This window comes from Hippoglossus hippoglossus, chromosome 4, assembly GCF_009819705.1.
Source record: "Hippoglossus hippoglossus isolate fHipHip1 chromosome 4, fHipHip1.pri, whole genome shotgun sequence".
NCBI lineage: Eukaryota > Metazoa > Chordata > Actinopteri > Pleuronectiformes > Pleuronectidae > Hippoglossus > Hippoglossus hippoglossus.
Genome location: NC_047154.1, coordinates 7561993 through 7573452, shown reverse-complemented (window position 1 = coordinate 7573452; position 11460 = coordinate 7561993). Strand labels below are relative to the sequence as shown.

Sequence of the window (11460 nt, the reverse complement as noted above, 5' to 3'; positions counted from 1 at the left end):
CCCAGGTCCTCTCCTCCCGGTCTGCCTCATGTGACTGGACCATAGACTGGATATAAAAAGGTCTGGACCATAGACTGTATATAAAAAGGTCTGGATCATATACTGTGTATAAAAAGGTCTGGACCATAGAGTGGATATAAAAAGGTCTGGACCATAGACTGGATAGAAAAGGTCTGGACCATAGACGATATAAAAAGGTCTGGACCATAGACTGTATATAAAAAGGTCTGGATCATATACTGTGTATAAAAAGGTCTGGACCATAGACTGGATAGAAAAGGTCTGGACCATAGACTGGATAGAAAAGGTCTGGACCACTTCATGCGCTTTGATCGCAGACTTCAGTAGCTGCGCTGGCACAAAGACACAAAACTGTCAAGCGCGCAGAAATCACCTTAGGAAGACCGGAAATCGTCGCATCTCTTTGTCTCGGGAAACAAATGCAAAATATTTTTTTAATGATGTAGTACGGTTTGAGTCATTCTCAAATGCATGAACACCTGCAACTCTATTATGGCTGAAGAAGAACGAGCTCAAGCATTTAAATAGTCAAAACGTGTTTTATAGGGTCTGCGTTTTATGTTATTCAAAATAAATCTGAATCAGAAATCATTCCTTGTGACTTACAAAATATAAATTGCCTAATGGGTGCATTTTTTTTTTATTGACAGGCTTCACTCTCATCAAAGACTTTATATTATTTGGTTTTATTTTGAAAATGTGAGCGGATATGGATCTTATTTTCTACTCCAACGGTCTTGACACGTGAGACAAAATAAAGTGTGATCTCGGTGGTACCCGCACATCCAGCTGTCAGTTGTGTGACACGCACTGAGCTGAGAGAAGAACAGGAATGCACCTTTTACTACTCATTGAAAAACCACACGCTTCAACTCCAGCTCGTGTCTCCGCATCTCTTACCAATGGACTGAAAATGGACATTTGGATAAAAGTGTCTTCATTGAACCGCAGCCCTTCAGTCATGTGCGACCCTGTGGCAAAGTGGAGCGCACGGTCTGGACTCGGACTTGTCACTTGTTTCCGTGCGTGAGATGAAAAAGCTCTGCGATGGTTTTCACGTTCAATTCACAATGAGCGCGCACATCCCGGAGTCCAACTCCAGCGGCAACTTGACTCCCGCGGTGACCGAGGCGGGCGCCGCGCTCCCGGGCTACCAGGTGGTGATCCTGTCGGTGCTCATGGTGACGCTGGTCGTGGTGGTGGTGGCCGGGAACGCACTGGTCATCATGGCTTTCATCGTGGACAAAACCCTGAGGACTCAGAGCAACTACTTCTTTCTGAACCTCGCCATATCTGATTTTCTCGTGGGTGAGTTAATGGTGCATCTTCCTCTTCTCTTTGTGTCTCCTCAGTTTTCTTGCTTTTGTTCCCGCCTGTGAATGAAACACCACTAACATGCTTATTGTGCACACCCACCACAACGCATTGTCATTTCCCTGCATGTAATTATAGTGATTCACTGTTCAAGTGTGGCTTGTTCAGGATGACCTTACCGCCCTTATGTTACAGTGCATTTGCAGATAGCCACTATTTTATATATAATCAGCCACTCACACCCCTCTGGAGAGTGCAGCTCTTCAACCTGCACCATTGGATGAATTACAGCCTCCTCTTCAATGCAACTATCAATGCACACTGCTTTTGTCTTCACCCACTGTCATTTTTTGTCAAATTGAACAGGTATCACATCCACACAGTCTGGAGAGGTTTGACTGTTCATACTTGATTCGTTCTGGCATTGGATCATCATGCAGAGTGTGTGTCTATGTGTGTGTGTGTGTGTGTGTGTGCGCGTGCGTGTGCGTGTGTTTGTGTGTGTTCCAGGTGCCTTCTGTATCCCAGTGTACATCCCGTACAGCCTGACGGGTCGATGGATGCTGGGTAAGGGTCTCTGCAAGGTGTGGCTGGTCATGGACTACCTGCTCTGCACCGCATCAGTCTTCAACATTGTCCTCATTAGTTATGACCGCTTCCTGTCAGTCACAAGGGCTGTAAGTACAGGCTGTGAAGGTGCTCATTACCACACACACACACACACACACACACACACACACACACACACACACACACACACACACACACATACACACACACACACACACACACACACACACATACACACACACACACACACACACACACACACACACACACACACACACACACACACACACACACACACACACATACACACACACACACACACACACACACACACAGGTAACTGACATACTGACACAGTCAGTTCTAAAATGTTTCCTTTCCATTTACATTCACAGATTTATACCTCCTAAAGGGATAGTTCACCCAAAAATGAAAATTCACTCATTATCTACTCACTACTATACCGATGGAGGGGTGGGTGAAGTGGTTGAGTCCACAAAACACTTTTGGAGTTTCAGGGGTAAACAGCGTCGCAGCCAAATCCAATACAATTGAAGTAAATGGTGACCACTTCTTCAAACGGCATAGTGGTGAGTAGATAATGAGTGAATTTTCATTTTTGGGTGAACTATCCCTTTAAGAGTGTGTGTCTTCAATCAATCATTTTCTTTGTGTGGTTAATCTGGTCGGTAAATATTGTCAATGCAAACATGAGCTTTTAACTCAGTAGTCCGCGCGTATGGACATTAACATGTTAATGGTGCTCTCCTTTGTTTTAACATGCACATTTTAGTGTAAGAGTACCACTCACTTACTAAAAGTGCATTACTTTCACTGTCCACCATGTTATTTTACTGTCCCAATTCTGAGTGTGTGTCCACAGCATAGTGTCTTCAAAAATTTAATAGAAAAAGTGATAAACCAAAATTATGATGATTAACACATTTCCAAAATCAACATTTACTGCTAGCTTATGGTTAAACTATTAAGTGTGTATTACATAGGAATTAGTGAATGACAGAATGAGAGTGTAATATCAGACATAGTTAAAGTTCGAAAAATGTGCCTTGGCAACGTCATAGGCCGTTTTAAGACATCAATTTTGCCTTTCAGGAATGAACAATGCAATGTGTTCTCGTTGTTTTGTTCATTTTCGCATCTGTCGCGTTCCAGAAACGTCACCTTCTCTCTCACTTGAATTTTCTGAACATCTTCCCGCTGTATTCTCACGTGTTCACTGGGACATTCTCAGGACATTTTACTTGGGGTCTGACCGGAAAAAGTCTGGAGAATGTCTGGGGCCACTGACTCATCCCCTGTGGATGATTTCAGGAGAAAGTCTGGCGTTCAGTGCGTGTCTAAAAGCATCAGTGGTGATGTTCAGGACTGAGGCTTTCTTTCCCTTATCATCTTTTAAGAGGTGTAAGTCGTGGGAGATTTGGGTTGTCGAGTGAAATATGCTGTAGAGCTGCTTTATGGGAAATAGAGTTTGGGATGTAGGGATTTTGGAGCTTGACTCACACTGCAGACCAACATTTCTCGGTCTCTGCTGCTTTGATTTCAATCATTCATTGGTGAGCCCTCCCGCCTCTAGGTGAAAGTGAAAGACTAAATGGCTGCAATGCTCCTTTACAGAGGCTTCTAACCAGAAACAAGAACAATCAGATATTTGTTGCTTCGTATGACGAGTTCATTGTAAATCCATCCTTAATATTCCATCATCATCATTTTTTGGCATCGGACCCAATAGACTGTATGTACAGTATTGATCATCACTTATTAATTTGTTCCTGAGACTAAATCTGAAGATCCGCCAGACAACACGATCATTTGAGCTTTATTTAATGTGGATCATATTTATAGTCTCACAGCCTGTGTAATTTACTAATTGTGACCGAGCTCACTTATACAGAAGAATAACCTTATTTGGCTGCTTACTAAGCGGTGATAAATAAATCTCTGTACTTGTTTTTACTTTTGCCCTATTTTGATTGACATTTTAATCTCAGTAGCTTCGTAGGAAATATTATTTATTTATGGAATAATCTTTGATCAGTCGTGAGCAGGCTTTCTGTAATTTGAAGAAAATGGAAAATGGAATTGAGGCTGTGCTTTTGGAATGACTTCTCGAGACTGGGGCCAGAATCTATTATTTTATTATGAAGTAGCTCCACTGGATTTTTATTGACTTAAAACTCAGACTAACAGTCACATAGCAGAACTACAAACAATCGGAGCAATTAATAATGCGATGCAAAGAAAAATTAATGAACTATTGCAGGATTCTCTGAGTAGTATGGCAGACACATGTTATGTCATATCAAAAACCAGTGACAGTGCAGTTGTTTGTTCTTGTTTTAGAGGAAAATATATCATACACTTTGTTTATCACTGCCTGATAGTGGATTCCACAGACCCCCCCCCCCCCCCATGTCACCAGCAGCCATCTTGATGTTAACAAAAAATGCCTTAGCAGTGCTCATCTGTCAGTCAAACTGACCAAACCCGCCCTATTTTAGATAAATGGTAGTGATTGGCCTGGCCTGTCTCAGGACAGATAGAAAAGGGGTGGTACGGAGCCATCTGTGAGCGCGAATAAACATGAGCTTGCTGATTGGTCTGGTTTCCAGGCTAATTTGCAACTTCATTGTCTCACGCTGACATACCCAGCTGTTGCCAATGCAGAGAGACATTTGATGGTTTCTGGCAAAGGAGAGATGAAAACCTACAACAACAAAATGGGGAGAGTGGAAAATAGAGGAGCCCTGCTCAATGATAGATTAGACTGAGGAGAGGTGAAGTGAAAATAGAGTAAGTGAAAACAGAATGAGCGACGGGTGATGACGAGGGAGGAGTGGATTGGGAGAAACCAGATGTCTCTTTCACACTCCTGATCATTGTGGCTCTCAGCCCGAATATATATGAGGCTCATGTGTCGGTTTCACTTACAGCGTCTCCCTGACAATCAGAGCACAATACAAACAGGGCTTCATTTGAACAAGACACTCAGAGCAGAAGCAAGTGCATTTGTCAAATTGATAAAACTGTATATGAGCATCTGAGGCTCTTTGAGATGCAACAAATAGCAGTAGACTTGTGTTCATAGTGTATCCATTTTAAGTCACACTTCTCTTTTGGCACAGGTTAAATACAGAGCACAACGAAATATGACCCGCCAGGCTGTGCTCAAGATGGTGGCGGTGTGGGTGTTGGCCTTCCTCATCTACGGCCCTGCCATCATCTTCTGGGAGGCAATCTTCGGCCAGAGCATCGTCCCGTCCCACGAGTGCTACGCAGAGTTTTATTACACTTGGTACTTTCTGCTCTCTGCTTCAACCTTCGAGTTCTTCACCCCATTCGTGTCGGTGACCTTTTTCAACCTCAGCATTTACCTAAACATCCATCGCAGGAACAAGAACGGAGGCGCCTGTGCCGAGGACGACACCAAGACTCAGAGGAACATTAAGAAGTCCTGCGACGGAGGAGCCTGGTCTGTGTTTTTTGTCAAAACTCGAAAGGTGTCATCCAGCGAGCCCACTGCCATCTCTGCAGTTATCGAGGACGATGACGTCCTTTCCTGTGGAGAGCCAAATACCAGTCAGATATTCACGCAGAGGGAGAAGTGCTCTCCACACAGAAAGAACTCCAGGATGTTTCAGCACACAGCCTCCGGCTTGGCGCCTGGTCGTAGGACACAGGGATCTCGCCTTTCCAGAGACAAAAAGATTGCCAAATCTTTGGCCATTATAGTCTGCATATTTGGGATTTGCTGGGCTCCTTACACTCTACTAATGATTATCCGGGCTGTTTGTAGTGGCGAATGTGTGGCAAACCACTGGTACGAGATAACATTCTGGCTCCTGTGGTTGAACTCAGCCATCAACCCGTTCCTGTATCCTCTGTGCCACAGCAGCTTTCGAAGGGCTTTCTCAAAGATACTGTGTCCTAAGAGACAATCAGTGCAGCCTCAGATTGAGGCTCAGTCTTGTTAGTTGACTCAACTACACTTCCATGCTTAATGAATGCAGTATCTGTTGTGGGTCAAACACTGTAAAAATCCATGTACTGTTCTTCCATCAGAAAAAAATCCAGTTTTCAAAAAAAAGACAAATGTTTACATTTGAGTGAGGACTGTCAGAGAATATGTGATAGCAATATGAAAAGACGTAGTGTGAGAAAATGTAACTGCAGATATAAAGCAGTGGCCTATGTTGCACCTTTAAAAGTGGAATTGTCCTTGATTACAGTGCGCCATTGATCCGATTTTCCGATTTTCATCTTCAACCTTCCCAGACAATCTCTGCAAACAGGACTCAAAGGAATGTTGGGGTTTGGCTTTGTCACTACTGAGCTCTTTATGTGCTGAAGGCTTTATATTATACAGCCGAACAGAGGGTGATTACCATAATTTAGTCTAAGATGTTATACAAAAACTGGAGCAGACCAGGTTCTTAAATTGCAGTCTGTCTGAATTCAAGAATTCAAACAGCAAAGGGAGACAACAGCGCTAGCTAACATCCAGTTTTTCACAGTGCTGCTGTTGCAAGAAAATCTTTCAACTCCCCTTCATATTCATTTGACGTGAAGGAGGAATTTTGTAGTCTTTAATTGTTTTATAAAGTTTCATTACACCCCTGCACATGAAACCCTTTCACTTTAGAGATGTGTATTCATTGCAATTCATTTGAAAAGGAAGGCCCTTTGCTTATTGTTTGCCATATCAAGTTTTTCATCATGCAGCAATAGAACTTGGTACATTGACAAATGTGGAGGCCTCGAAGTTCAGAGCAGCTGAACAGATTAACCTGTATTTGTTCACTGAATACTGAGTGTACTTTTTACCACACTGATGTTTTCTATCATTTTATCTGAAAAGCAAGTGAGTGGAAGGGGGAATCAGCTGTTTTCTGCCAATACTGTATCTGCACTTCATTTCTTGTTGATGTTTAAGATGTACAGCACTACTACATGAGGGTAGCATTAAAACTTTTGTACAATAATGTCTGTGCCAAGCTAGATGGATGTGTTCTTTAGTATTTATTCAAAGACTTGACTGGTTTGTACCACCTGAACTACTACTTTACTACTTTGTATGAAGGCTATGAATGTGTCGGTGTAAGCAGCCAATCAAATAATAAAAACGACTGCCCACAGGTTTTGTAACCGTGCATTATTGGTAAAGTTTGGAATTCAGGTAGTGTTGAATATAGTTTGACAGTTTGGGAAATAAACCAAAGAAAGAAAGTCTTTATGCCAACAGTCTGCTGTGGCTGCATATTGATCGGATGATTACAAGAGTGCTATCAATCATCTCATCTAACTCTTACAACAAAGCATTTCAACTTATTTGCCAAAATGTTGAACTAACGCTGTAAAGGCCTTGTTCAGAACAGCAGTCTTGGATGATCCAATCACAAGTGGACGGCTTCAAGTTCAGGTGTGAACGCACCCAAGTTGCTCTGAGGACACATTTGAGATCCAGTCACTCAGACTGCATCCAGAGATGGGCTGGGACGCATGTGGGCCACATATGAAGGACAGCCTATACTCAGCTGATGTACTCTGACCTGCTAGAGGTTGATAATGAACTGAAAGTATTTTTATACAATGCCTCCCACATATGCTCCTTGCCATTCTCTCTCTCTCTCTCTCTCTCTCTCTCTCTCTCTCTCTCTCTCTCTATCTGATTCTGTCTCTCACATAAACACATTGCGGGCGGACCTGTCTGTCTAACTCAGACTTTCTGAAAAACATCATTTGGTATTCACAAACATAATTGACATGCATATTTATTTGCATATAGACTCCTGATGTAGGATACAATAAAGTAGTCACTCGAGACACGTGGAGATGCACTATAATACCAGGTGTGAACTGACGTACTCCGAGCCGTCCACTTGTAGTCAGGTCTCTAGAGAAAGATTTGAATACCAGGTATAAACAAAGCCTAAGGGTTTTGTATGAAGTCAATTGGTTCTGGTTGCTGTGATAAGAACGGACAAGATAAGACTGACATGAGATGGTTCACGTGAGCTGAGTGGGTGGAGAGGAATCTTTTACTGTACGTATCACACTCAGCTGCTACTATTGAACACAGAAGAAAGTTATGAAATATAAAAGACTGCCGATGTTTCTTTAGAGGCCAAGTCTTCACAAAAGACTCATCGATGCAGATCTTGTTTTTAAGAATGCTGTCAAGCTTTTTATGATCTGATAACTAGTTCAAGATAAATGAAAGGCATGTCAGAACTGTAGGGCTTTGACCTTTGGTACATATTTACAGCACAGATGAACAGAATCAGAATATGTCCGGAAAAGCATCCTCAGGGATTTGAGACCGCCAGGAAACAACACTGTTGCTCTGTGCTGTGGGAATAATGTGGGACAATTTACTTGAGGGAAAACAGACCCTTAGAGACTGTTGAACCCTGGGACACATGCTGAAGCTCAAGTTATGGTGTTGAAAGAAATTATATTTACTAGATTATTTTTGACTTTTTCCTGCCAACAAATACAACTTTATGTCTTAAAGTCAAGTACAGTAATAAATACAGTACGGAAAGAGAAATACAAAGCATGCAGCGTATGCATATTGTTTATATGGCAGGTTCATGGGTTCAGCAGGGACAGATGCAGAAGATCAGTACCTTCGAAGCATTTAGTGACATATGTGAGCCGAATCTCGGTAACACTTTGGAAACACTCCCATCATCAGACTTTCCATCTCCACTTCTGACTGTGGATACAACACACCACATTAAGTGGCTTTTGTTTTAACAAAGTTCCTTCTATTCAAACACAATCTAAAGAATGACGTTTTTTCTCCCCAGCCATCTTTTAGTTCTCTCTGCAGGAACTCTTGAGATTAAATAGATTTTTTTTGTCTATTTGGTGGTATCGTTCTGCCACTGACCCCATTTAATAACAATGGTTTAAATATAGCAGTTATTGTGGGTGTTGATTCACTGCTGACAACTGAAAATAATTTTCCTAAACAGTTCCAAAAAATGTAAGACAAATGAGACACAAATGGAAAATGGACTTCTTAGTTGAGGAGCTCAAGTGTCACCCTCCCTCTCCCCCCAAAATAGTCAATTTGAAGGCATTTCTGAAAAGGTTAGCTGAGGATGAGATGAATAGACCGGGTGTAGGTGACCTGTGCAGAGACGCAGGTGGACTTGCAAATAGAAAACAAAATGCTCAGCAGTGTATTGACACTGTTTGCGAGCGCTGTGGGACGCCTGACAACCAATATTCACAGCCTTTCTAAACGGAAATTGGAAGCAGTTCACATCCTTCTAGTTCACATTTGGATTGCCCTGGGATACAGTGACAGTTAATAATTGTTACGGAACCAAATTTCTGTTGAGCACAAAACACAGATGAGATCCTCGAGCACTGGAGGGGGAACACACGGATCTCTGCTTCTTCTGTTTTGTGTCAAAGAGAAGATTGTTTTATAGAGAGGCAAAGACCTGGAGTATAAATGCTGCTCCCTCGACAAGACGACACGTGTTTCCAAGGTGATAAACTGCGTGTAAACACAAGTCATTTACACAAAACAAAAGAATTGAAATGCACTGTGGAATATTCTCTCAAATAGACAGACTTAAATACAAGCAATTTTATAGTTCTTGTTTCTGTCCAATTAGTCAAATTGCTGAAAATCACTTTTCTCGAATTAGGTCAACAACATCTTGTCCTTGTCGAAGTAAAATTGTAAATTTCTCATACTTGGCGTTTCAACTCCAGGTTTGCCTTCTAGGTTTCTGAGTAAACAGTTTAATGTCAGAACAGTTTCCCAGGAACAGGGTTTGTTTTCCTCAGCTGTTATTAGTGACGTGTTGTCAGACTGAGTGACGTCCATTGAGAGGACACAGACAGGAAACATCCCACTTGTCTTTTCTATGACATCGGAGGAAAGTCACTCGCAAATATTTGTTTTACAGCACAAACCTCAGTTCACATAATATTACCACTAACAAAATATGATGAGTCACTTTTTCTTGTTTTCATGATATTATATGAAAATAAAGCAGTGTTACAGAGAATTATCACATGAGCCTTCAAGGGATAGTTCATTAAAAATATTTGATCCACTCATTATCTACTCACCACTGTGCAGATGGAGGGGTGGGTGAAGTGTTTGAGTCCACAAAACTCTTTAGGAGTTTCAGGGGTAAACAGTGTTGCAGCCAAATCCAATACAATTTAAGTAAATGGTGACCACTTCTTCAAACATATATTCAACAGAAAAAAACAACAGAAATGCCTCCATACTGCTCCTGTGGTGTCATCCAAGTGTCTGGAAGCCCCGACATTCATTTTTGACTCGAAACGGCGTCATTTACACCAAGTTTTTATCTTAAATGTCCTCAGGTATCCTCCTCCGGTGCTGCGTTCACGTTCGCACGCACACACCAATACTATCACTAATCTGTAATGATCACATTAGGGATTATGAGAGGACGAAGAAAATCAGATGACAGGAAATATTTTTTTATTTGCATGTAATTTCTTTTTTTTTGTGTAAAACTTATGACTAAAACACACCATTTGTAACAGTTTTTTTTAAACCTTTCTGTGCCCACCATATCGTGTAACCCCCCCGGGGGGGTCCCGACCCTTACTTCCGGAACCATTAGGTTGTCAGTTCACCAAGACAATACCATCAGCAGTACCATCATACTAAGTACTTACAAAATGAGTTCTGCCACTTGTATCTCCCATCCAGGTGCGACACCTGGCTCCGCTCTTCACTGAAAGTAATTTTTCCTGAATGGGACACGATTTACGATGGATCAGGTTCAACGGGAGTTTTTGATTTGAGAGCTCAAGCAAGGTGATCCTTTAATGTAATGCTCCTAATGCTCCCTGCTCTGTGTTTCAGAGAGATATTGTTTCCAAATTTTGTCTTAACTGCCCATGGGCACGGATACACAAACAGCAAAGTAATGAGTGTGATCAGATAGCCAAGCAGTGACTAAACAAAGCCAAAGCTATAACATAAACTGCTGATGTGTGTGGCATTAATATTTCATTTTCCCAGAGCCTGCTCATTCAAGAACAAATAAGTAATTGTAAACCTGTCAAACTGCAGCACAAACTGATGTTCTATTGATTTGCCATTTGTGTTTCTTTTACTCAGCTAGAAAACATGGAGATCTGACATGTTGATTTGATAACCTGTTGGTGCAGAGTGAGCCTCTGGTTCCACCTCATTACTGCCTGCTGCTCTCTACTGTGTCCCAGCTTTACACTGTGTAGAGACCAGTACTAGTCAGTTTGTAGTCAGTGCTGATCTCTCAACCATGCGGAACATAGAGGACAGCAATGTTTAAAATGCATGGATAAAAAAAATACATTACCTTAAATGTTTGCTTATTTGGATTAGTATCCAGGTATATAATGATTTTGTTTTTTCCATAGTTCTGTCTGACAACCTTTGTCCTCAATAATTACATTCAAAGTTCACCTGAAAGAGTAAAACTAGGTCATTCTGAAGCGTTGGCAAACGCCACAGTATCACAGCCGGGGTTTTGATGAACTACTAAA

General features: G+C 41.7%; 1 protein-coding gene across 1 annotated transcript; it reads left to right on the top strand.

Annotated features, from left to right (window-relative positions):
• Positions 1 to 779: 779 nt before the first annotated feature.
• LOC117760342 (histamine H3 receptor) lies at positions 780 to 7051 on the top strand. Its single transcript, XM_034583297.1, has 3 exons — positions 780 to 1329; positions 1846 to 2012; positions 5049 to 7051. Exons 1-3 carry the CDS (start codon positions 1053 to 1055, stop codon positions 5895 to 5897), a joined length of 1293 nt encoding a protein of 430 aa, XP_034439188.1. The 5' UTR covers positions 780 to 1052; the 3' UTR covers positions 5898 to 7051.
• The last annotated feature ends 4409 nt before the right edge of the window (positions 7052 to 11460 follow it).

What these genes read in the sequence shown, in the direction of transcription:
- LOC117760342 (XM_034583297.1), top strand. Translation starts at nt 1,053, where the DNA reads ATGAAAAAGCTCTGCGATGGTTTTCACGTTCAATTCACAATGAGCGCG. An exon ending in CATATCTGATTTTCTCGTGG is followed by an intron (nt 1,330 to 1,845) that starts GTGAGTTAATGG and finishes TGTGTGTTCCAG; the next exon opens with GTGCCTTCTGTATCCCAGTG. An exon ending in TCCTGTCAGTCACAAGGGCT is followed by an intron (nt 2,013 to 5,048) that starts GTAAGTACAGGC and finishes CTTTTGGCACAG; the next exon opens with GTTAAATACAGAGCACAACG.